This window comes from Notolepis coatsorum (genome assembly GCF_963971535.1).
Source record: "Notolepis coatsorum genome assembly, chromosome: 17".
Taxonomy (NCBI): domain Eukaryota; kingdom Metazoa; phylum Chordata; class Actinopteri; order Aulopiformes; family Paralepididae; genus Notolepis; species Notolepis coatsorum.
In genome coordinates, this window is record NC_140181.1 from 75,358,037 (window position 1) to 75,384,522 (window position 26,486).

Consider the following 26,486-nt stretch of genomic DNA (forward strand, 5'->3'; position numbering starts at 1 on the left):
CTACCACACCTGTGTCCTGTTAACAATCACCCTCTGTCTCTAATTAGTGTTTGTATTTAGGTGTTGTGGGCCCAGCATACACTGGCTGGCTCATTCTGTTACGAATGCGCTTAGGTGACATGGTGATTGGAACCCAGTTGCAGATGAAACACGAGAGCTTGAATTGAGCAGGCAGGAGACGGCGTTGTGATAATAAACAAGGCTTACTCAAAAGACAGAAAACACAAGAAACACGACTGACACACGTACACACGGGTAACATGAAACAATGACCCAGCAAGTGTATGTAGTTATTTTGTCCAGTGCCCGGGGGAAAATAATGTAGTCAATTTGCATGACTATGAACATATTATTTAATTACAGAAATGCAATTCAAAATAAGATTGTCAAGGGAAAGTACTAAGTTTGACAAAGTTTTATTAACCAAAGTACAGAGTTGCTAATACAAAAAAGAGATAAAAATACATCAGTAATCAGCAGATGTGTAAGGTCTCTCTCTCAGGTCATTCCCCTCCACACTGGGGCCAGCTGCTGGTGAGCGTCACTCTCCTAAGTCTCCAATAGCGTCGATCAGAGAGACGGAGAGAGGAGAGGAGGGAGGAAGAATAAGAGAATACAAAGTAGACCAGTTTGTTTTTGTAGTGCAGCTTCCTGACGATATCGAAGTATGAAGTATGAAGTGTGTGGGCGTTTATGTACATGCCCTCGAGCACTTGTCACCTCGAGCGTGCCCTCGAGCGTTTGTCACTCCGATGTACCCTCCTCTATCATGGCAGTATCGGATGAATCTGCAGGGGGGGGGGGAGAGTGGACTTCACGCAGATGATAACAAATCATACGTCCAACGCACCCTTTTCTGGAGAGAGAGTAGTTAAATCTGAGCGGGTTCTAAACTCACGTGTGCCATGTACGGTCGATTCCCAGCACTGTGGAGTTTCCCACCACGATCAGCAGGGCTTTGGCTCTTGTCATCGCCACGTTGAACTTCTGAAGAAATAGAATGGGCTGTATGCATCATCACCCAGTTGAATCGCCTGTACATTGTATATTGCTGTTGCACTTTACTGCTACATTTGCACTCTGGTTGGATGCCAAACTTTTCGTTGTACTGTACTTGTGCCGTATAATGACAATACATTTAAATCTAATCTAATCTTCTGTGTGTGTAAATTGGTTTCCCCAGAAATATTCTATTGATTGTGAGACAGCATTTACACAACTAATGAAAACGAAACCTCTTATTCAGTCGTAGGGGAAACACACATGTGTTCCCAAGGTAATTTGGTCTAGTAGGGTTCTACCACCGGCACAGACTTATCGGTGTTTATCTATGCTTGCGTGGTGTGATGGCGCCTGTGTATGGCATTGCCACGCCTCTGGCCTTTCTCTGTTGCTCATTATCTTGCTGTTTGCATTCCCCGTTTGTCCAAATTATTCCCGCTACATTGGCCTGTGATCGCCATGCGTTCCCGCAAATTCACACTGCACCATCAAAGGCTTCACAGACGGTGAGGGTGATTTGAATGCCCGTTGTTTATGAAGCCTAAAAAAGGTTTTGCCTCTAACTCTCTTAACATTTTGATAATTTCCAGTCACTTTCATCAAAAACACAACTGAAACTGCACTCCTGACAGGGTCACAAACCAAACAGCATTTGAACACAAAGCAGACCAGCATCGGCACAGTCATCCTGTGTTTTTCTTAAACAATTTCACCTTTTTTTGCTCCAAGAGCCAGAGGTGTGGCCAGCGAGAGATGATGTGCATATTATGCCGTGTTTCTCACCTTATCATTGTTGAAAAAGCCACGACTGAACTGCAAGTCTCTCTGGGCATTGTAGTCATTGCTTCGTACGGCAGACACCAGAATCACCTTCCTCTCGTCACTATGGAACTTCTCCACTGTGCTCACCTACAATCCACACACAAGTACACACACACACACAGGAACCAATAACTCACTCCATATGGTACGTGTGATGAAGGCCTAATCCCTGTGTGTCAAAACAAACATGTTCCACATCCACAACACTACAACGTGTAACTCCATACCTTCAGGTCATCCAGGTTCACTTGAAGATATCTCCCGACCGCCTTGAGTTCATTGCAGATTTTCTCCACCTTTGTGGCACACAGAAATGTGAATTTTTGATGATCTCAAAGTGAGACATTGTCCCGTTGGTAAATGTACACATTCACTGGTTAACGTACGGTACCAGTACACATTCAGTTGGTGAGTTGGTGAATATACCTTTCTCTGTAAATGTGTAAAGAAAAACAAATCAATTCATCAGCCTGGATTAGCTTGTAATGGCAATTAATGCATTTACAAGAGCTCACCAGTAGAGGGAGCCAGAGCATTTACAACAATTCACCAGAGGAGGGCTGGAAGTGCCGTGAAATTACTGTAGCCTTTGAGGACCTCTGAATTGCCTAGTGTCGTATGAAGAAGCTGTATGTTTCAAGTGAGATAACATGCCCCAGCAGCCTCCTGGCTTAGTAGCATCTTACCAATACCAACTAATTTGTGGACATGACGAGTGACACAATTGTGGCCCGACACTGGACTCAACTACTGATTGGTCAACATGAAATTCATGAATGTTACATAACTTCACATGCCTGATGATTAGATTAGAAGGTGACTTTGTGACCTGTTTTCCTTCTAAGTGATCACACCTGTATAGAGTATAGATCATATCCCTCCCGAAGTTGCATGGCGTATGGAACACAGTCTCACCTGCGTAGATGAATACATTTCCACGATAAGCTTTTGAATGGTTTTGTTCTTTTACAGATGATAAGAGAGCTTTGGTGATTGTAACTGAGGGGTACAATTCCCTGACTGTATTGATAAGTATGGTATCATTAAACCACTACCGCTTTATGTACTTTAATTACTGGCCATACAGTACATGATATATAAATATAATGAACACTTCCCACAATGAATCGGTTCTACACAAAGTTGTCTTTAAGTATTTATTGCAGCAAAAGGTACATAATATACTTATCTATTATACTTTGAATGCACTTGTAAGGCAAAGGAATATGCGTAGGCAAATCAATAATGAATGTCCATTCTCTGGTTACGCAGGAGGTAATTATACAACCTGAATCTTAGGGAATTATATCTATGGTACACTAGTAATATATAGCGGGAGATACTGGAAGGGTCCCCCCGGTTGTAAGCCAGCAGGGGTAGAGGATCTGTCGGTAGTAGAGAGTCTGGTCAACGATGACTAAGGAGACTCCAAGTACAGGAGACGGTGCAATAGCCTCTTGATCCACAGACGAATACAGCTGTTCTCCGTAGACTGTAGCTCCACAGTGAAGAAAGCTAGCCGGCCTCAGGCTCTCTGAGGCGCCGACTCGACCTGGCTCCTCACAGGGTAAATCCCACACGTGTAGGCGTCGGCGATTCTCCGCTCCATAAATCACAGGACCAAAGCAAATATAATCCAGCCACAAAGGGCTATGTAGTCGTCGGGTAGATTAATCCAGTGTACATGTCCACACGGTTCTCGTCTAGGTCTCCTCGGGTGAAAGCGCCATGAAAGCAGCCCAGCCTGGATAAGCACACTAGCTGATACGAGGAAGCGTTGGTGATGCTGGTCACTGTAGAACTTTAGCCGCACGATACACTATACACAAATAGACTATTACTGACTTAATAGAAATATGTCGCACTCGACGGTATAGCGCCAAACTCTGACAATTCAGTTATTAATTCGCATGCGGTCTCAATGCTCTATTTTGGGGCCAAACAGGCCATACTTCACCGCACGTTGTATCGTGGGTGAGGCTTCAACTTATTGGGTAACTCTGGACTTCTGACTAAGTAAGACTAAGTGCTTCTGTATTCACCTGCGCCATATTTATATGCACGGCGAACAAACTAGTGCCAACCTCATTTCTGTCTCGTAGTCCTGGGCAAGGCCGGGCTTGTACAGACATGTCTTGACGGTGACTTTGAACCTGACTCCGGAGGCATGGCTCTGGCGCCTGTGGACCGCTGTCCAATAGGAGAATGAAATATTATGGTCTGGGCTAAAGGGATATTCCGTGTATATGTACAAGGAATATACAAGGGATATCAAACGATATACAAATACTATGCAATATATATCAATCAATAAATATATATATTCGGTTTAATCTGATCCTTTGTAACAGCCGCCCCCTAATTAGTCCCACCTAATTAGCTAAACAGAGACAGATTAACCGCACTGTCCACTACTCAATGTCTGTTGTGAGGGATCGGGCAGTTCACAAAGTCATGGGGTCATGGTCGTCATCGATAGTATCGGGGAGCCTTGGCAGTTCTATTAGCCTCGCCACGGGTCGGGTGTAGATCCGTCCTTGGACGAGCACTTCGGCTGCTCGGACCTTTCCGTCGGCACCGGTGATCACTTTGCTTACGCGGCCAGCCGGCCACATAGCTCGGGGTAGTGACTGGTCGATAATCATGACGACTGTTCCTTCTGTCAAATTGTCTCTCTCTTTCACCCATTTCTGGCGGGTCTGTAGAGACGGTAGATAGTGGAGTAGGAAGCTGTTCCAAAACTTGTCAGCCAATACTTGACTGTACCTCCACATTCTTCGGCCGTTCGCTTCTTCAGGCCTGTACATTGTCTGTGGTAGCGCGGGGTCCAGCCGCACCATCAAGAGTGTGTTGGGGGTGACTGGGTCGACATCTGCTACATCACTTGAGACGTAACCGAGGGGCTTTGAGTTCAATACTCCCTCGATCTCCGTGAGGACTGTCATTAGGACTTCTTCCGCCACGGTCTGGGCCCCAAGCACGGCGTACAGGGCTGTCTTTATTGAACGTACTTCTCGTTCCCAAGTTCCACCGAAGTGAGGTGCGTTCGGGGGATTAAACTGGAAGTCAATCTGGGATGGAGCGAGGTGGGTCTTAAGTTCTGGGCCCATAGCTTGGAAGCTCTCTCTCAGCTCTCTTTCTCCGCCTTTGAAGTTTGTCCCGTGATCAGACAATAATATAGACGGTTTGCCTTTCCGCGATGTGAATCTTCGGAAGGCCATAAGGAATGAGTCTGTGCTCATGGTTGGAAGGTATACAGCGGGCCGAAACAGTCCATACCGGTGGAGTGAAAAGGCTTGTCGCCGAGTCGGAGGCGACAGGGAGGTAGGTCAGCCATCCGGGGTATACTGGGCTGCGCTCGCCACTTACGACAGTCTAGACAGGTTCGCTGGAAGCGCCGCACTGCTTCTCTCCCTTGCAGTATCCAATAACGACGTCTGATCTCCGCGAAGACTCTCTCTGCCCCGGCGTGATGCACATCCTCGTCGTATTTCTTTATGATCAGCTCTGTGACCTTGTGTCGGCTGTTTAAGACTATCGGGTACTTGACGTCATCCGGTAAGTCTGGAGCTCTCCGCAGACGACCACCCACTCTGATGAGACCATGGGCGTCGCTCTCGGGGGCTAGGTGGAGCAGTCTGCTGTCTGATGGGACGGGCTTTGCTCCCTGTAGACAGTCTAGCTCATCGGGGAACGAGTCTCTCTGGGCTCGTTGTAGTAGAAGAAGTTCTGCTTCTTCGTAGTCAGCTGCTGTAATGTCAGTAGTGAGCTGAACCTCTGGGTGGTGCCACAGGAATATCTTTAGCTGCGCACTCTCTAGGGTGAGGCAATCGTCTATGTCGGGGTCTGTGGAGACGAGTGTGTTCAATCCACAGAACATAGATTTCTTGTTTTCGGCCTCCTCTTTACTCGCTTCCCGTGGGGTGGGTGTAGGCCACTCTTCTTCCGGGAGCTTGAGGAACTCTGGCCCGTCACTGTATAGGTTGTGACGGGTGAGGTCATCCAGGGACATTCCCCGGGTGATGACGTCAGCTGGGTTGTGTTTTGTGTCCACATACCTCCAGCTTGCTACTTCTGTTAAATCTTGAATCTCTGTGACTCTGACTCCCACGAAGACCTTGTATCTGCACGAATCAGACCGGATCCATGTGAGTACTGTCGTGGAGTCTGACCACAAGATTGTTCTTTGCACCGGAATGGTGAGTTCACGTTGGATTAACGTGGCGAGTTGCGCTCCTGCTAGGGCTGCGCAGAGCTCTAGACGCGGGATAGATTGTTGCTTTCGTGGGGCTATTCTTGAGCGAGCCAGGATGGAAGCAGTATGTATTTCTCCTCCCTCCTCTCGGGCACGCAAGTAGGCCACCGAACCGTAGGCTACTTCGGAGGCGTCGCTGAAGACGTGCAGGTCCATCTGGCACGTCTCCGGCCTCACTGTGGGTGGGAAGTAGCTGCGGCGTATGTTGACACCTGGGAGTGAGCTGAGTTCCGTCTCCCACTCTCTCCATGTGGATGCAAGGTGTTCGGGTATGGGGTCGTCCCAGCCCTGGTCCTTGTCCCATAACGCTCTTACAATCATCTTTGCCCTGGTGGTGTAAGGTAGAATACATCCCAACGGGTCATATTGTCTGGCGAGTGTTCTGTATACACTCCGTCTGGTGGTCGGTAGTGCAGTCGACCTTCCCTGCTCCTTGGTCAGGGGTGTGTGTTTATAATGGAGCGAGTCTGTTTTGAAGCGCCAGACTAGTCCTAATGTCATTTCTTGGGCTTCTCCTGGGATGGTCGCCATCCAGGTCTCGCTGCTTGCTGCCTTGTCCTCGGGGGAGAGGCTGCACAATACTTGCGGGTCGCTGCTGGCCCACTGCCTGAGATCAAAGCCGCCTTTGATCAGGGAGGCGCGGAGCTTGAGTAGAAGGGCCTCGGCTTCTTCTGGCGTCGAGACGCTTTGCAGACAGTTGTCCACGTAGAAACTATTTCCTACACTTTGTCGGACCTCTTCATCAGCTGCTCGGTCCTCTGCGACGTGTTTATGCAGTGCAAACGTAGCACAGCATGGGCTGCATGTGGTTCCGAAAGGGAGGACTTCCCATTGATAGATGGCTGGTTGCTCATCCCCGATCCTCTCTCTCCATAGGAACCGCAGCAGGGGCTTGTCCTCCTCCACTAGTCTCACCTGCAGGAACATCCCTTTGATGTCGCCGCTGATGGCCACCTTGTCTTGGCGGAAACGTAGTAACATGCCTAGTAGAGAGGGGCCGAGTGTTGGGCCGGGCAAGAGCTCTTTATTCAGATTTTGTGATCCGATCTGGTAGCTGCAGTTGAACACAATACGATCCTTGCCGTTGTGGTGGACTTTGTGGTGCGGCACGTACCATGATTCGGTCGTCTGATCGGCCTCTTTAATGTCAATTTTCTTTATGTGTCCCGCTGTGATTAGCTTGTTAAGCGGGGTCTCTGGCTAGGCGCCGCTCTGTGTTCAATAGATACCGCTCCGTCGCTTCTTTTGGGGCGTGGAAGGTAGGCATACCCTCTCGCCTCAGGAGTGGAGTTGCGTATCTCATCACTCCGTTGACTTTGACTCTCTTTGTCCCCTGCTCGAGGAGTGCTATAGCGTAAATGTCTTCCTTGGAACGAATGTCTTTCTTTTCGTTCTTAAAGGGCATTGTCTCTAGTGTCCATAGCCTCTCGACATGCTGTAGGAGGGTGGTGTCTTCTTCTGTCACTCTGGAGTGGAGGCAGTTAGTGGCTGCTGTTCGGTTAAGAGACTTAGCGAGGGGGCCTTGTAATGTCCATCCTAGGCGGGTCTCGACTGCTGCAGGACTGCCTCTGGGCCCTGTGTGGACCCGGTCTATCGGGACGATGAGGTCTGCATGGTCGGAGCCTATCAGCAGGGTCGGGGTGGCACCGTCTATGAGCGGTATAGGTAGTTGACGCAGGTGCACATATTTATCCATCAGCTTGGCGATGGGGTAGGTGTACTGCGACAGGCCTATTTCTTGGCTGGTGAAAGCGTTAGTAATCCTATACCGTCTCTCTGGCTGCCCGCTTGCTGCGATAGTGAAGGAGACATTCTCGCCCTTTATCGTCTTTAGATCTCTTCTTATTGTCCGAATCGTCATCTGGTTTTCGCTCCCCCGCAGCCCCAGCTGGGCCGCAGCGGACGCGAGGAGAAGGGTCTTCTCTGACCCGTCGTCAAGGACGGCGTAAGTGTCCATGACCTTATCTTGGTAACTCAGTGTTACGCGGACCACCTTTAAGAGCACCCGGGCGCCCCCGCTGCTGGCGGGGTCAATGTACATAACACTTGCCTTTGTGCTGCTTGAGGGTGCAGGCTTTCTTCTGTTACTGTCGTGTAGGACATCTAGGTGGGCTCCGTCACACCGACTACACCTCTTCTTTAAGCGGCAATCGGCTGCCATGTGACTGCGCGCACATCGGTAACAGCGTCGGTTGGACTTTATCCATTGACTCACCTCGTCGGCGGTCATCTTCTTGAACGTGTCACATTGTGACAACCAGTGTTCCTTTTCGCAGTACGGGCACACCATCTTCCACTTCTCTTTCATCGAGGGGGTACTGTGGTTCTTGCTGCTCGGTACTGATTCTGATTGGTGCATGACGGTCACCAATCTTCGGCCATCGTTTGCTCTCCTAGGTCCCTCTCTGGAGCTTGGGGTGCTCCGCATGAACGTATCCAACCGTAGGCTGTTGACTTCTCTCGCCAGGAAGTCGGCTAGGTCTAGGAGGGATGGCTCGGGACCGTTAGGATCACGGTGGTCTCTTTGCCGCCTGAAGCGCTCTTGTCGGGCGGGCGGAAGCTTCTCTAAAATCCTCTCGACATTAGAGTTCGCGTACAGTTCGTGCATACCCTTTTCTCTTTGCGCCCCCAGCATCCCTACCAGGGATTGTACCTTGATAGACAGGTCATCTAGTGAGCGATTGTCTGTGGCTGGGGGTAGGCGGTCAATATGCCTTATCTCTTGTATTACGTAGTCCCATATGCGTCCATATCTTTGGTCGAGTGCTTCTAGAGCCGCTGTGTATGGGGTAGTAGAGGTGGCATAGGCCAGCGCTATATTGTGCGCTCGGGGCACCTTGAGGTGCTTCAGTAGGATAGCATACTTGTACGGTTCATCAGCTACATCGGACATCATTGTCTCTAAGCACATTCGTAGCTCTGTGTACTGTGCTCTGTTCTCGTGGGTGAAGTCCGGAAACGTCGGTGTGCCAATGTATGATGCCATGGATGGCTGGCACATCGGTGAGCGTTGGAAGAGAGGCCTCCTAGGCGAGTCTCCTCTTACGCCTCTTGGTGGGCTGGTACCTGCTGGGTACCATGGCCCGCGTATCCAGGTGCTATTCCTCAGGGCTGGTCGTGCGTCAAGCTCACCCGTGAATTGAGTCGGGGGTCTGTAGCGCAGAGCCGCAGGGGTAGAGCCTGGGCTGTACTGGACCTCCTGGTCCTGTGGAGTACTGTGCTGCTGTCGGGCTTGATTCTCCTCCTCTCCCTCTTCTTCTTCCTCTGGCAGGTCCTCTAGATCCTGTAGTCGTCTATTTAGCCTCTCCGCGGTGTAGACCGTTTCTTCCTTGTAGCTGGGTCTCGTGTGGACCGGTCGGGGAAGGAGTTCGGAGGGGGGTATAGGCTCTCTCTGGTGGTCGGGCTCAGGGTCGCTTGATCGGGTAGGGGAGGGTGCCCTTGACCCTTGTCTTGACGAGGCCCTGGAACCCCGTGCGGAGGGAGGGGGTGTTGCCCTGGTGATCAGCTGCTCCATTATCTGCGCTTGTAATCGGTCGCGCTCGGCTTTGCGCTTGGTGAGAGCGAGGTCGCGCTCTGCTTCTCTTTGGGCACCGGCAGCGGCGCGCTGGGCTTCGGCGCGCGCACGCTGGGCTTCGGCCCGGTCCCTTACCATATTCTCTTCCGTCTGAAGGCGTCTAATCTCTAGACGTATACGATCTTCGTCGCTCCGTTGCTGCGCCCGAAGGCGTTCTCTTTCCATGGAAGAATGTTCGCGCTCACTAAGTGTCTGTGCTTGGAGTCGATCGCGCTCTGTTGAGGCTGCTAGGCTAGCGAGGAATGCCTGTGCCAGCATCTTGTCCGCCTCGCTGGGGGAAGACGCTGGTTGAGGTGATCCGCTCCTGGCAGTACTCGTTGGAGATCTGTTCTCCTGTGGCGAGTCCTGGAGATCCATCTCCGGGGTGCTCTCCTCTTCTTGTAGCGGGTAGAGTTCCATCCCTGGAGAGCTGTCTTTATCCTGGAGCTCTCCGGGGACTACTCCTTCGGTCTTGGCGGGGGGTAAAGTCATGTCAGGTCCCTCCTGGTCCCTACCGTGAGCTTGGTCAGTTACGTTAGAACCCACTAGGGCCTCTATTGGCGGGGTAGCCTGGTCGATAGGGTCGGACATAATTTTACTATCTACCTTTTCCGCGTTTACCGTCTGTAGAAAGCTAGGTAGTATATTGGCAACGTAATCCTCTAAGTACTGAGGTGTCTGCCGTCTACGCTGCGGGCGATCTACTTTAGGAGAACCGTTTTGTGGAGTGTTCATCATAGGCCATGTCAATATTAATACCACTATATTAATATTACACTAGTTACCATCCGGCTCGAAGGACCAATTGTAACTGAGGGGTACAATTCCCTGACTGTATTGATAAGTATGGTATCATTAAACCACTACCGCTTTATGTACTTTAATTACTGGCCATACAGTACATGATATATAAATATAATGAACACTTCCAACAATGAATCGGTTCTACACAAAGTTGTCTTTAAGTATTTATTGCAGCAAAAGGTACATAATATACTTATCTATTATACTTTGAATGCACTTGTAAGGCAAAGGAATATGCGTAGGCAAATCAATAATGAATGTCCATTCTCTGGTTACGCAGGAGGTAATTATACAACCTGAATCTTAGGGAATTATATCTATGGTACACTAGTAATATATAGCGGGAGATACTGGAAGGGTCCCCCCGGTTGTAAGCCAGCAGGGGTAGAGGATCTGTCGGTAGTAGAGAGTCTGGTCAACGATGACTAAGGAGACTCCAAGTACAGGAGACGGTGCAATAGCCTCTTGATCCACAGACGAATACAGCTGTTCTCCGTAGACTGTAGCTCCACAGTGAAGAAAGCTAGCCGGCCTCAGGCTCTCTGAGGCGCCGACTCGACCTGGCTCCTCACAGGGTAAATCCCACACGTGTAGGCGTCGGCGATTCTCCGCTCCATAAATCACAGGACCAAAGCAAATATAATCCAGCCACAAAGGGCTATGTAGTCGTCGGGTAGATTAATCCAGTGTACATGTCCACACGGTTCTCGTCTAGGTCTCCTCGGGTGAAAGCGCCATGAAAGCAGCCCAGCCTGGATAAGCACACTAGCTGATACGAGGAAGCGTTGGTGATGCTGGTCACTGTAGAACTTTAGCCGCACGATACACTATACACAAATAGACTATTACTGACTTAATAGAAATATGTCGCACTCGACGGTATAGCGCCAAACTCTGACAATTCAGTTATTAATTCGCACGCAGTCTCAATGCTCTATTTTGGGGCCAAACAGGCCATACTTCACCGCACGTTGTATCGTGGGTGAGGCTTCAACTTATTGGGTAACTCTGGACTTCTGACTAAGTAAGACTAAGTGCTTCTGTATTCACCTGCGCCATATTTATATGCACGGCGAACAAACTAGTGCCAACCTCATTTCTGTCTCGTAGTCCTGGGCAAGGCCGGGCTTGTACAGACATGTCTTGACGGTGACTTTGAACCTGACTCCGGAGGCATGGCTCTGGCGCCTGTGGACCGCTGTCCAATAGGAGAATGAAATATTATGGTCTGGGCTAAAGGGATATTCCGTGTATATGTACAAGGAATATACAAGGGATATCAAACGATATACAAATACTATGCAATATATATCAATCAATAAATATATATATTCGGTTTAATCTGATCCTTTGTAATAGTGATGATAAAACTAAATGATGATACGATAGATTGCTTCAACAAAGATCTCTGTGTGTGTATATTTAGCACCAAACTACACATCTATCTGTCTATAACACCAAACTACACATCTACCTGTGTATCTATGTATATCTTTAGCACCGGACTACACATCTACCTGTGTATCTATGTGTATCTTTAGCACCAGACTACACATCTACCTGTGTATCTATGTGTATCTTTAGCACCGGACTACACATCTACCTGTTTGTGGTATGGGGTGATGATGCCAATGTCTTTTGGCTTGATTTGATATCTGCCCGATGTCTGGAGGAGTTTTGTCACGTAGTCCATCAGCACATCCACCTCCTCTTGGTTGAAGAAGGAGAAGCCCCTGCCCTCATACCTATCCTCACCCACCACCGCTCTGAAGATTACTGGGAAGTCCTGAGAGAGAGAGAGAGAGAGAGAGAGAGAGAGAGAGAGAGAGAGAGAGAGAGAGAGAGAGAGAGAGAGAGAGAGAGAGAGAGAGAGAGAGAGAGAGAGAGAGAGAGAGAGAGAGAGAGAGAGAGAGAGAGAGAGAGAGAGAGAGAGAGAATCATGAACTACACAAACACTCATGCGTGATGCCTGAGTAATGGTTCAATGTTACACTGTTACCTAATCACCTCCCTAGGGACCCAAGTGGCTGCCCATAGAGAAGACTGACGCTTAGAAAAGCAAATAGTTATTATTTTGGAGTACTCATATAATATAAGTATGTACTGTGTCCAAATCATGTGTAACTGTGACAGCAACTCTTTTGGGTAAGATCAAATACAGACTGACTGGATTGATTGATTGAATGATTGATTTAACACTTTATTAACAGATTGCAGAATGGGTACAATACAGTACAGCTCAATACAAACAATTGTTAAGGGGATGCAATCCAGAAAAAGACTTTCGTCTTGTTTACATCAGGGTCCCCCATTTTCAATTCATCAAGCCATTTATGACATACATGACATACAGATATACAGTACTGTTTCATCCAGACATTTATGACATGCAAGGCATACAAATATACACAGTACTGTTTAAGAGAAAGAGATCATAAAAATAATATATACATTCAAGGGGGAAGAAACTGTACATTGGAGGGGGTATGCAGGGGTATTGGAACCTGCACAAATCAAGTACTGTATAGAAACAGCTGTTAGAGAGGAGAGAGGCCAGCATAGAATGAATGTCTGTATCTACAGTATCATAATTAGTACAAATGTCAAGTAGATAAAAAATTACTCCTTGTTTCAGTGAGTCAATAACAGGGTGAACTCTGCATCAGCTTTAAACTGGCACACTGTGTGTAAAACTGTGCCTGGCTATGTCCTTATCATGTTTAGACTATGTGGACAGTTCAGAATCAAGGGGGGGAGGTTTGGTGACTCATGACATCATGAATATGTAGCAGGGTGGATTATCCCTGCTTCGTGGGAACGGGTGTGCACCGTCACTGGGTAGCAGGACACAGTAGAGCTCCGTCTGACTGCACCCTCGTCTTTGGGCCTGGAGCGTCAAACTGGAGGCCGGCAGTGAGAGTGGATGGGGCCCGGGATTTACCAACCTGGTCTGGTACTCTGGTCTTCCTCGCCTCTCCGGGGCGGTCAGCAGTACTCCCCAACTTGCTCTCACTTCCCCCAATACCTCCGTAACCCTCCCACACCTAGTGACTGATAGATGAATAAATAGATTTGTTCCCCCCGCAAGCAGTACCCTCCCTTGATGACCACTAGAAACCTTAATGACTGTAAGGGGACAGTTGGATAGGAAGGGGTTAATTGTATTAACGTTACCCACACCAAAACAGTTGTTTATAGGCTCAGGAAGGGACACGCACACAGAACTCCCACTAATTCTTTATATTAATTGTACTGTTCAGTTACAAAGATTTAATGGCAATGGTTTAAATAGGATGGAATCTTACCATTACCCAAGTTGTAACTCAATACCTTCTAGACACTTATATTATACACCAATGTGCTTGACTCATCACCCACGTCTGGGTTAGTACCAGGGATAATACCTCTTTCAAATACATACTAGGTAAATTACTGTACATTGGAGGGGGTTGGGTTAGGACATTTACAGGGGCCAGTTTCAAATTGCAGTCTCCCGTAGGTGTTCTTTGAGAGTGGTTTTGAAAGTGGGTAGTGATTCACATTCCTTTACAGCTTTGGGTAGGGCGTTCCACATTGATGTGGCATAATTGCGAAACGTGTTTAGTCCCTTGTTTGAGCCGAATCTGGGTTTGACATGATTTGTGGAGCTCCCTCTGGTGTTGTGATCGTGGTATTCACTGACCTTTGGGAAGTATTTTGACATGTACATGGGTACCTTGGTCGTGTAGTGTATCTTGTAGACCAGGCCCATTGCAAGTTGCTGTACTCTGTCGTCTACTCTAAGCCATCCTAGGTTGTCAAAGTGGGCAGGGGTGAGGTGGGTTCTAGGAGTAAGGTCAAGCAGTAGTCTGACCAGTTTGTTTTGAGATGTTTGTAATTTTGTTTTTAGCGCCTTTGAGGTGCTTTGGTACCATGAGGTGCAAGCATAGTTGTAACTGAGGGGTACAATTCCCTGACTGTATTGTTAGATATGATACTTACTACCACTACCTCTTGTACTTTAGACTCTGGCCACCCAGTACTAGGTATAAATAATTATGATAAACACTCCCACCTGATGAAACGGATCCAACACAAATGTACCAAGTCGAAAGTCTGCGTTTAATAATAATACATAGCAAAAGGTATGTACAACGATCACTTAATTACATTTATGATTTGAAATAGTATGCACTTTTATGGCAAATGAGTATTCGTAGGTAGATCAATATCGAATGTCCAATCTCCACACTTTAGATCACACAAACACACTTACACTTTATATTTATTGATAAAGGATTTGCACTACAACTCGTACACCTACTGTGAATTGTACCTAAACTGCACCTCGTCCATTTATGCCTTGCACTATATAGTATTGTATATTAGTACACTGCACAGTATTGTATATTGTATGGTAACTACGTCTACGAACATTGTACATATGTCTAAACTGAACACTGTGACCTCTTTTTTTACTTCTAATTTTTACTATTTTTACTATGTTTTTATTTCATACTTATCTTGTCATGCACAGTCTCTGGAGCGCAACAGTAAGAAGCATTTTGTACAAAAGTATTCTGTACTTCTGTATGACAACTATTAAAGAAACTTGAAACTTGAAACTTGATCTCTGATTGCGCAGGAAGCAAATATACAACCTGGAATATTTAGGGAACAATAGCAATGATACTTGAATGATTATATAGCTGGATACACTAGGGGAAGGTTCCGACTGCTTGTAGGACAGCTGGAGGGGGGGGGTAGAGTCTGGCTGTATCCCGTCTGGCCGAGGGTATCCTGGGAGAGCCCACAGTCGTGCGACCCGGTGCCCAGCGATCCTTGATCCACAGATGAAAGCAGTTGGACTCTCTGTGGCCGGCGTCCTCCGGTCCACGATGGAGAGACGTGAGGCGACCTCGTCGTGTAGAGCGTCTTCTCACCTGTCGTCCTCTCCGGGGGGGGTATTTCCAACACACCGCAGTGTTGGCCTTTATCCATAGAATAATCAAAGTACTCAAAGCATAATCCAAGCCGGGGAAGGCTAGCCGTCGTCGGTAGAATAATCCAATATATAGGTCCACTCGCTCTTTGGCCTGGAGCTCCTCGGGTGCAGCTTCACGTGGGGTCAACCACCCTGGATAAGCGTCCAGCTGATGCCCGAAACGATGGGGGTGCTGATTACTATAGAACTCTTACCGCACGAGGCACTATATATGAATAGACTATTATTAGCTTAATAGAATACGTCCAACTCGACGATATAGTGCCAAATATGACTATTCAAATATTAATATACACGATGTCTCAATGCCGATACTGGGCCGAATTGGCCTTACTGCCCACACGTGGTTCGCGGGGAGGCTTTTGCGTCTGTCACTCTGTTGGAGGGTAAGGAACTGGACTAAAAGGAAAGCTCTACTTTAATAGCGCAGTATATATACGCACTATGAACAAATAGTACCATTAGTGGTGCGGTAGACATATTCCTACGCGGAACTAGGACTTGTCCATACATGTTGAGCGGTACGATTGAACCTGGTCTGAGGGGTATGGCGACCTGGCACCAAGGTCTCGTCCAATGGTAGAATGGAGACTATTATGGGATGTTCAGTAGACTAGAAGGGATATTCAATGCATATTGTACAAGGAATATACAAGGGATATCAGGGGATATACAAATACAATTAAATATATATATATAAATAAATATATATATTCGGTTTAATCTGATCCTTCAGAACAGCCGCCCCCTAATTGGTCCCAACCCAATTAGTTAAACAGAGACAGATTAACCGCACTGTCTACCACTCAAGGGTTCGCTGTAAGGGTCAGTCAACTCACAAAGTCATAGGGTCATGGTCATCATCGATCGTGTCTGGGAGTCGGGGCAGTTCTATGAGCCTCGCCACCGGACGGGTGTAAATGCGCCCCTGGACGAGTACTTCAGCTGCTCGGACCTTGCCATCGGCACCGGTGATCACTTTGCTTACGCGGCCAGCCGGCCACATAGCTCTGGGTAGTGACTGGTCAATAATCATGACGACTGTTCCTTCCGTCAAATTGTCTCTCTCTTTTACCCACTTCTGGCGGGTCTGTAGAGACGGTAGGTAGTGCAGTAGGAAACTGCTCCAAAACTTGTCGGCTAATACTTGGCTGTACCTCCACATTTGTCGGCCGTTCGCTTCTTCAGGCCGGTACATTGTCTGGGGTAACGCGGGATCTAGCCGCCCCATCAGGAGGGTGTTGGGGGTGACTGGGTCGACATCTGCTACATCACTGGAGACGTAACCGAGGGGCTTTGAGTTCAATACTCCCTCAATCTCCGTGAGGACTGTCATTAGGACTTCTTCCGCCACAGTCTGGGCCCCAAGTACTGCGTACAGGGCTGTCTTTATAGAACGTACTTCTCGTTCCCAAGTTCCACCGAAGTGGGGTGCGTTTGGGGGGTTGAATTGGAAGTCAATCTGGGCTGGAGCGAGGTGGGTCTTAAGTTCTGGGCCCATAGCTTGGAAGCTCTCCCTCAGCTCTCTTTCTCCGCCTTTGAAGTTTGTCCCGTGATCGGACAATAATGTAGACGGTTTTCCTTTCCGTGATGTGAATCTTCTGAAGGCCATAAGGAATGAGTCTGCGCTCATGGTCGGAAGGAGCTCGATATGTATCGCTCTGGTGGTCATGCATTTGAATACAATACCCCACCGCTTCTCGGTGCCTCTTCCTTTCTTTATGTGCAGCGGGCCAAAACAGTCCATGCCTGTTGAGTGGAATGGCTTGTCGCCGAGTCGGAGGCGACATGGAGGTAGGTCAGCCATCCGTGGTATGCTGGGCTGCGCGCGCCACTTTCGGCAGTCTAGACAGGTTCGCTGGAAGCGTCGCACCGCCTCTCTTCCTTGAAGTATCCAGTAACGACGTCTGATTTCCGCGAAGACTCTCTCTGCTCCTGCGTGGTGTACATCCTCGTCGTATTTCTTTATAATCAGCTCTGTGACCTTGTGTCGGCTGTTCAATACGATCGGGTACTTAATGTCATCCGGTAAATTGGGGGCTCTCCGCAGGCGACCACCCACTCTGATGAGGGTATGTGTGTCACTCTCGGGGGCCAGATGAATCAATCTGCTGTCTGATGGGACGGGCTTTCCTCCCTGTAGACAGTCTAGTTCATCGGGGAACGAGTCTCTCTGGGCTCGTTGCAGTAGAAGCAGTTCTGCTTCCTCGTAGTCAGCTGCTGACATATCAGCGGGGGACTTAATCTCTGGGTGGTGCCGCAGGAATGTCCGTTGCTGCGCACTCTCTATGGTAATGCAATCGTCTATGTTGGGGTCTGCGGAGACAACAGTGCTCAATCCACAGAACATGGGTTTCTTATTCTCAGCCTCCTCGTCACTTGCTTCCCTCGGGGTGGGCGTGGGCCAATCTCCTTCCGGGAGCTTGAGGAATGCTGGTCCGTCACTGTAGATGTTATGACGGGTTAAGTCATCTAGGGACATTCCCCGGGTGATGACGTCAGCTGGGTTGTGTTTTGTATCCACATAGCGCCAGTTTGCTTCTCCGGTTAACTCTCCGGTTAACTCTTGAATCTCAGTGACTCTGACTCCCACGAAGACTTTGTATTTGCATGAATCCGATTTGATCCAGGCGAGTACTGTCGTGGAATCTGACCACAGGATTGTTCTATGCACCGGAATGGTGAGCTCACGTTGGATGAGCGTGGCTAGATGCGCTCCTGCGAGGGCTGCGCAGAGCTCTAGACGTGGGATGGACTGTTGCTTGCGTGGGGCTATTCTCGAGCGGGCGAGGGTGAATGCTGTGTAGATCTCTCCCCCCTCTTCTTGGGCCCGCAAGTAGGCTACTGATCCGTAGGCGACCTCGGAGGCGTCACTGAAGACGTGTAAATCCATTTTACATGTCTCTGGCCTCACCGTGGGTGGGAAGTAGCTTCGGCGTATATTAACGCCTGGGAGTGAGTGGAGTTCCATCTCCCACTCTCTCCAGGTGGATGCAAGGTGTGCGGGAATGGGGTCGTCCCAGCCCTGGTCCTTGTCCCACAATGCTCGTACAATCATCTTTGCCCTGGTGGTGTACGGTAGTATACATCCTAACGGGTCATATTGTCGGGCGAGTGTTCTGTACACACTCCGTCTGGTGGTCGGTATTGCCGTCGACCTTCCCTGCTCCGTGGTCAGGGGTTTGTGTCTATAGTGGAGCGAATCTGTTTTGAAGCGCCACACTAGTCCTAGTGTCATCTCTTGGGCTTCTCCTGGGATTGTGGCCATCCAGGTCTCGCTGCTCGCTGCCTTGTCCGCGGAGGAGAGGCTGCGCAGTACGTGCGGATCGCTGCTGGCCCACTGCCTGAGATCAAAGCCGCCTTTGATCAGAGAGGCGCGGAGTTTAAGTAGGAGAGCCTCGGCTTCTTCCTGGGTCGAAACGCTTTGTAGACAGTTATCTACGTAGAAGCTGTTCTTCACACTGTGTCGGACCTCTTCGTCCGCTGCTGGGTCCTCTGCGACATGTCTCTGTAGTGCAAATGTAGCACAGCATGGGCTGCATGTAGTTCCGAAAGGGAGGACTTCCCATTGGTAGATGGCTGGGTGCTCATCTCCTGGCCTCTCTCTCCATAGGAACCGCAACAGGGGCTTGTCCTCCTCTACTAATCTCACCTGCAGGAACATCCCTTTGATATCCCCGCTGATAGCCACCTTGTCCTGGCGGAAGCGGAGTAGTACGCCTAGTAGGGAGGGGCCGAGTGTAGGACCGGGCAATAGCTCTTTATTCAGATTTTGGGATCCGATCTGGTAGCTGCAGTTAAACACGATGCGGTCTTTGCCGTTGTGATGAACCTTGTGGTGGGGCACGTACCACGATTCAGTCGTCTGGTCGGCCTCTTTAATGTCAATCTTTGTGACGTGTCCCGCTGTGATGAGCTTCTCAATCTCAGCGCGGTATACACTTTCTTGGGCGGGGTCCTTGGCTAAGCGCCGCTCTGTGTTTAGTAGGTACCTCTCTGTGGCGTCTTTCTTTGCGTGAAAGGTAGGCATCCCTTCCCGCCGCAGGAGTGGCGTGGCGTATCTCAACACGCCGCTGACTGGGACTCTCTTTGTTCCCGTCTCGAGGAGGTTAATGGCGTAGATGTCGTCTTTAGAGCGAATGTCTTTCTTTTCGTTCTTAAAGGGCATTTGTTCTAAGGTCCATAGCCTCTCTACATGCTGCAGGAGTGCGGTGTCTCCCTCTGTGACTCGGGAGTGGAGACAGCTAGTGGCTGTGGTTCGGTTGAGAGATTTGGCGAGTGGGCCTTGGAGAGTCCATCCTAGGCGGGTCTCGACTGCTGCAGGACAGCCTCTGGGTCCGGTATGAACCCGGTCTATCGGGACAATGAGGTCTGCATGGTCGGAGCCTATCAACAGTGTCGGGGTAGCACCGTCTATGAGTGGGATCGGTAGCTTGCGTAGATGTACATATTTCTCCATCAGCTTGGCTACGGGGTATGTGTACCGCGAGAGTCCTATTTCTTGGCTGGTGAAAGCGTCTGTAATCCTGTACCGTCGCTCGGGCTGGCCGCTTGCTGCGATAGAGAATGAGACATTCTCGCCCTTTATCGTTTTCAAATCTCTTCTTATTGTCCGAATTGTCATTTGGTTTTCGCTCCCCCGCAGCCCTAGCTGGGCCGCAGCGGACGCGAGCAGAAGGGTCTTCTCTGACCCGTCATCAAGGACGGCGTAAGTGTCCATGACTTTATTCTGGTAGCTCAATGTCACACGGACTACCTTTAAGAGCACTCTGGCTCCGCTGCTGCTGGCGGGGTCGATGTACATGACGCTTGCTTTGCTGCTTGATGGTGCGGGTGGAGGCCGCCGTCTGTTACTGTCGTGGAGTATGTCCAGATGGGCTCCATCGCACCGACTGCACTTTTTCTTTAAGCGGCATTCGGCTGCCATGTGTGATCGCGCACAGCGAAAACAGCGTCTGTTGGACTTTATCCATTGACTCGCTTCCTCCGCATTCATCTTGGGGAATGAGTCACATTGTGACAGCCAGTGTTCTTTCTCACAGTAGGGGCACACTATCTTCCACTTCTCCTTTCTTGAGGGGGTACTGTGGCTCCTACTGCTTGGCACTGACTCCGATTGGTGCATGACAGTCACCGATCTTCTTCCATCATTTAGTCTCCTGGTTCCTTCTCTGGAGCCAGGGGTGCTCCGTCCGAATGTATCTAGCCGTAAGCTGCTGACTTCTCTCGCCAGGAAGTCGGCTAGATCGAGGAGGTTCGGTTCGGGGCCATTAGGGTCTCGGTAGTCTCTCTGCCGCCTAAAGCGCTCCTGTCGGGCGGGCGGTAGCTTCTCCAAGATCCTCTCTACATTTGAGTTGGCGTATAGTTCATGCCTACCCTTTTCCCTCTGCGCTCCCAGCATCCCTACTAGGGACTGCACTCTGATGGACAGGTCGTCCAGTGCTCGATTGTCTGTTGCTGGGGGTAGGCGGTCGATGTGCCTGATCTCCTGGATCACGTAATCCCATATACGTCCATATCTCTGGTCCAACGCTACCAGCGCTGCGGTGTATGGGGTCGTGGAAGTGGCGTAGGCGAGCGCTATGTTGTGCGCGCGGGGTACCTTTAAATGCTTCAGTAGTATCGCGTATTTATGGCGTTCATCAATGACATCCACCAACATTGTCTCCAGACACATGCGGAGCTCCGTATACTGGGCCCGGTTCTCCTGGGCGAAGTCTGGTACCATAGGTGTGCCAATGTATGACGCGGATTGTTGATACATCGGCGAGCGTTGGGGGAGAGGCCTCCTAGGCGAGTCTCCTCCTGCTCCTTGGCGTGGGCTGGTACCGGCTGTGTACCATGGCCCGCTGGTCCAGGTGCTGTTCCTCGGTGCGGGTCGTGCGTCGTGCTCACCCGTGAATAGCGTCGGGGGTCTGTAGCGCAGCTCCGCGGGGGTATAGCCTGGGCTGTACTGGACCTCCTGGTCCGGTAGAGTACTGTGCTGTCGTCGGGCGTGGTTCTCCTCCTCTTCCTCTTCGTCTTCCGTTAGGTCATCCAGGGCTTGTAGTCTCTGATTTAGCCTCTCCGCAGTGTATGCTGCTCCTTCCCGGTGGCTGGGTCTCGCTTGGACCGGTTGGGGAAGGGGGTCTGCGGGGGGTATAAACCTCGTCTGTTGGTCAAGTTCAGGGTCGCTTACTCGGCTAGGGGATGCCGCCCTGGAGTGATGTCTAGACGAGTTCCTGGAGCCTCTGGTGGAGGGAGGGGGTGTTGTCCTTCTGATCAGCTGTTCTATTAGTTGCGCTTGTGCTCTGTCGCGCTCGGCTTCGCGCTTGGTGAGATCCGATTCTCTCTGGGCACCGGTGGCGGCGCGCTGGGCGTCGGCCCGGTCTCTTGCCATATTCTCTTCCATCTGAATGCGTCTTATTTCCAGGCGTATGTGCTCTTCTTCGCTCCGTTGCTGTATCTGCAATCGATCGCGTTCACCCTGGAGTCTATCGCGTTCAGTAGAGGCTTTCAGGCTGACGAGGAATGCCTGCTGTAGTGTCCTCTCTGCCTCGCTGGGAGAAGACGGTTGTATAGGGGAGCCGTCCCTTGGGGTACTCCGTGCGGCTGTGGTTCGGTTGAGAGATTTGGCGAGTGGGCCTTGGACATAATTTTACTTTCTAGTTTTACCGCGTTTACTGTTGGTAGAAGACTAGGTTGTTGACTGACAGCGTAAGCCTCTAGGTACTGAGGGAGCTGTCGTTTGCGCCGTGGGCGTTGTTGGTTAGGAGGATCGTTTCGTGGAGTGTTCATCATAGGCCATTTTAATATTAATAACACTATATTAATATTACACTGATTACCATCCGGCTCGAAGGACCAATTGTAACTGAGGGGTACAATTCCCTGACTGTATTGTTAGATATGATACTTACTACCACTACCTCTTGTACTTTAGACTCTGGCCACCCAGTACTAGGTATAAATAATTATGATAAACACTCCCACCTGATGAAACGGATCCAACACAAATGTACCAAGTCGAAAGTCTGCGTTTAATAATAATACATAGCAAAAGGTATGTACAACGATCACTTAATTACATTTATGATTTGAAATAGTATGCACTTTTATGGCAAATGAGTATTCGTAGGTAGATCAATATCGAATGTCCAATCTCTGATTGCGCAGGAAGCAAATATACAACCTGGAATATTTAGGGAACAATAGCAATGATACTTGAATGATTATATAGCTGGATACACTAGGGGAAGGTTCCGACTGCTTGTAGGACAGCTGGAGGGGGGGGGTAGAGTCTGGCTGTATCCCGTCTGGCCGAGGGTATCCTGGGAGAGCCCACAGTCGTGCGACCCGGTGCCCAGCGATCCTTGATCCACAGATGAAAGCAGTTGGACTCTCTGTGGCCGGCGTCCTCCGGTCCACGATGGAGAGACGTGAGGCGACCTCGTCGTGTAGAGCGTCTTCTCACCTGTCGTCCTCTCCGGGGGGGGTATTTCCAACACACCGCAGTGTTGGCCTTTATCCATAGAATAATCAAAGTACTCAAAGCATAATCCAAGCCGGGGAAGGCTAGCCGTCGTCGGTAGAATAATCCAATATACAGGTCCACTTGCTCTTTGGCCTGGAGCTCCTCGGGTGCAGCTTCACGTGGGGTCAACCACCCTGGATAAGCGTCCAGCTGATGCCCGAAACGATGGGGGTGCTGATTACTATAGAACTCTTACCGCACGAGGCACTATATATGAATAGACTATTATTAGCTTAATAGAATACGTCCAACTCGACGATATAGTGCCAAATATGACTATTCAAATATTAATATACACGATGTCTCAATGCCGATACTGGGCCGAATTGGCCTTACTGCCCACACGTGGTTCGCGGGGAGGCTTTTGCGTCTGTCACTCTGTTGGAGGGTAAGGAACTGGACTAAAAGGAAAGCTCTACTTTAATAGCGCAGTATATATACGCACTATGAACAAATAGTACCATTAGTGGTGCGGTAGACATATTCCTACGCGGAACTAGGACTTGTCCATACATGTTGAGCGGTACGATTGAACCTGGTCTGAGGGGTATGGCGACCTGGCACCAAGGTCTCGTCCAATGGTAGAATGGAGACTATTATGGGATGTTCAGTAGACTAGAAGGGATATTCAATGCATATTGTACAAGGAATATACAAGGGATATCAGGGGATATACAAATACAATTAAATATATATATATAAATAAAGATATATATTCGGTTTAATCTGATCCTTCAGAACAATAGTCGTAGTACCCTTGAATGAGTGCTCCTGCCAGAGTCTTCAGGGTATTCTTGTTTACCAGAGAGGAGATCCGGTACAAGAATCGAGTTCGTTGGTTGACTTTTTTTTATTACATTGGATGCCATTTTGTCACAGGAGAGATTAGCCTCTAGGATGCAACCCAGGTAGGTAATTGTGACAATATTGTCACCCACTGTAACTGAGAAGCCGTCGGTCTTGCTGAGTTTGTTATTTGAACCGAAGAGAATGGACTCTGTTTTGCCCATGTGTAATGATAGTTTGTTATCAGCGAGCCATATGCAGATTTTGCCTAGTTCCGAGAAACAGGGTTTTTTCAACCTGTAACTTGTTCTTGTCAGAGACCAGCAGGGCTGAGTCGTCCGCAAACAGGAACAAGTTGCAGTCACAAGCTGACAACATGTAATTTGCATAAATTAGGAACAGTAGCGGTCCTAGTATGCTTCCTTGTGGAACACCACAGCTCACTGTGAGGGGGGGGATAGGGTACCGTTTACCTCCACCATCTGTTCCCTCCCCTCAAGGTAGGATTGCATCCAGCTCACTGATAGACTATCAAAACCAATTGCTTTTAGCTTGTCAATCAGAATGGAGTGATTGACAGTGTTGAAGGCCTTTTGTAGGTCCAGCATGACCATGCCGCAGTATTTGCCCGCGTCCACCTCTTGTTTGATGTGGTCGTTCAAATAGAGAAGGCATGTGTCAGTGGAGTGGGATGTTCTGTGTGTGTGTGTGTGTATGTGCACGCGTGTGTGTGTGTGTGTGTGTGTGTGTGTGTGTGTGTGTGTGTGTGCGTGCGTGCGTGCGTGCGCACGCAGTCACGTAAGGGGCTACTCTCTATATTGACGTGATTCCATCAACACATAGGTAATATTTAGATCACAGGCTGGTCATGCATAATCTCGCCCACCAGGCTGTAAAAATCATCAACTTATTGCCATCGTGGACCAATAACAGAACAGAATGACAGGTGGTGACAAAGCACAAGACTGGGCATTTATTCAGCTAGGTATTATCACGCTAATATGGCGTGTTCTGCGATACCCGCTTATTATTATTAACCTGCGTGTGTGCGAGCGTTGCTAATATGGCGTGTTCTGCGATACCCATTTATTATTACTAACCTGCGTGGGGGCTTGCCTGAGGGGCATTATCGCGGCTCATGCGCATGCGCGCTCGCGCGGGCGTAGGGGGGAAACGAGCGTAGATCGGTGGCCAATCAGAGCAACGCGGAAGGGAGGGTTGCTTGCCGAAAGGATACAAGCGGACGGGTGGCCTATTGCTTATTAACAGCGGAGCAGTGCTGCCGTTGCTTCCGCGTTTTCCCTGATTGGCTGCGACACGCCCCGCGGCAGGCGCGGCAACCGCAGAGCGGAGCGGCAGAGCTTGCGGCATTATGTAGCCCTAATCCACCATGATTTTAATTTGAAGCTCAGCTCACCTGGCAGCGCAGCGGTCCTGCGGTCCTGCGGTCCGTTGTTGACAAGTTCGAATCCCATAAAAATTTTTTTAACGTGTATTCTTTCGCCGGTTAAGGTTAGGCATGGTTAAGGTTAAGGTTAAGGTTAGGCATTGTTTCGGAGTTGGTTAAGGTTAGAAAGGTTATGTTTAGGCGCTGTTAAGGAGCTGGTTAAGGTTAGAGTTTGTCTTAGAGAATGGCAATATTCTTTCTATGGTTAAGGTTAAGGTTAGGCATGGTTAAGGTTAAGGTTAAGGTTAGGCATTGTTTCGGAGTTGGTTAAGGTTAGAACGGTTAAGTTTAGGCGCTGTTAAGGAGCTGGTTAAGGTTAGCGTTTGTCTTAGAGAATGGCAATAGACAGCAGTGGCGTCCTTTCACTGAACGGCAAGGTATGGCGAGGAGGTGGGTGTGGGGGGGGGGGGGGGGGGTCAAATCAGCTGTGCAATAGTCACTTTTGGTGAGTTGTTTCTATACAATTCAGTTATATGACATTTAGGTATGACACAGGACTACACAAGCATTTTTAGTATAGAAATGTGTCAACAGACTAAAGCAGGGAACCACAATATTTTGCATACGAATTATGCAGAATGTAATATCATAACTGTCTATTACTTTTCTTGCACCCACCTATATCGCCTGGCCTTCCCTGACTCACTTTGACTCTTGCTGTACTTGTTGACGTGTTGTTCTGTTTTTCCTTTGTCTATCCGTTGATTTTATTTAATTTTTCTGTTTATTTTATACTTTTCTTTGTACTTAGCTTAGCTATGTGAAGCACTTTGGTTGACAAGCGTCATGGTTAAACATGCTATACAAATACATTTGATTTATTGATTGATTGATTGCAATTGAGCCAATTTTCCTTAGGTACGGTTTTGAGGTGTGTGTTCAACAGAATGTAGTATCAAAAACACATTCACAAAAAGTATGGGTTACTGAATTCTGAACTGAACTATTATAATCACTAAGCCAGACCTTACCTGTGTCCCTGTATCACTTGTCTCTGCTGCCCTTTGATAAAAAAACGTCCCTATGTCCATTTTCCTTTTTTTTGGGCATATTTCAGTTAGTCACAGTAAAAGTCACATAGTAAAAGTGAGATAATTGACAATATCAAAACATGCTAGGGCTGTACCGAATAGTTCGAAGCTTCGTTCATAATGTTGACATTCGAATTCTAAATCAACATAAAAAATTGTAAAAAAAAAAGATTTTTTTTTTTTTTTTTTTTTTTTTTACATTTTTATTTGCCAAGGTATGGCGAGTGCCATACCTTGCCATACCAAATGGACGCCCCTGATAGACAGCCTATTTCCGCACTGCCGCTCT

At 48.8% G+C, this 26,486-nt stretch overlaps 1 protein-coding gene across 2 annotated transcripts in view; it reads right to left on the reverse strand.

Annotated features, from left to right (window-relative positions):
• Window positions 1-409: 409 nt before the first annotated feature.
• The window catches only part of LOC311243412 (putative helicase mov-10-B.1), a 94,576-nt gene continuing 68,499 nt past the window's right edge, over window positions 410-26,486 (reverse strand). Inside the window, exons 14-19 of one of the 2 annotated variants that reach the window (XM_084332642.1) lie at window positions 12,040-12,222; window positions 2,052-2,120; window positions 1,786-1,911; window positions 899-987; window positions 721-788; window positions 410-555 (exon numbers count right to left, since the gene is read on the reverse strand). In XM_084332642.1, coding sequence (XP_084188768.1) covers window positions 542-555; window positions 721-788; window positions 899-987; window positions 1,786-1,911; window positions 2,052-2,120; window positions 12,040-12,222 — 549 coding nt within the window. In that variant the 3' untranslated portion in view covers window positions 410-541. Of the gene's footprint in view, window positions 789-898; window positions 988-1,785; window positions 1,912-2,051; window positions 2,121-12,039; window positions 12,223-26,486 lie in introns of both variants that reach the window. The other variant, XM_084332641.1, reaches the window with a different exon arrangement.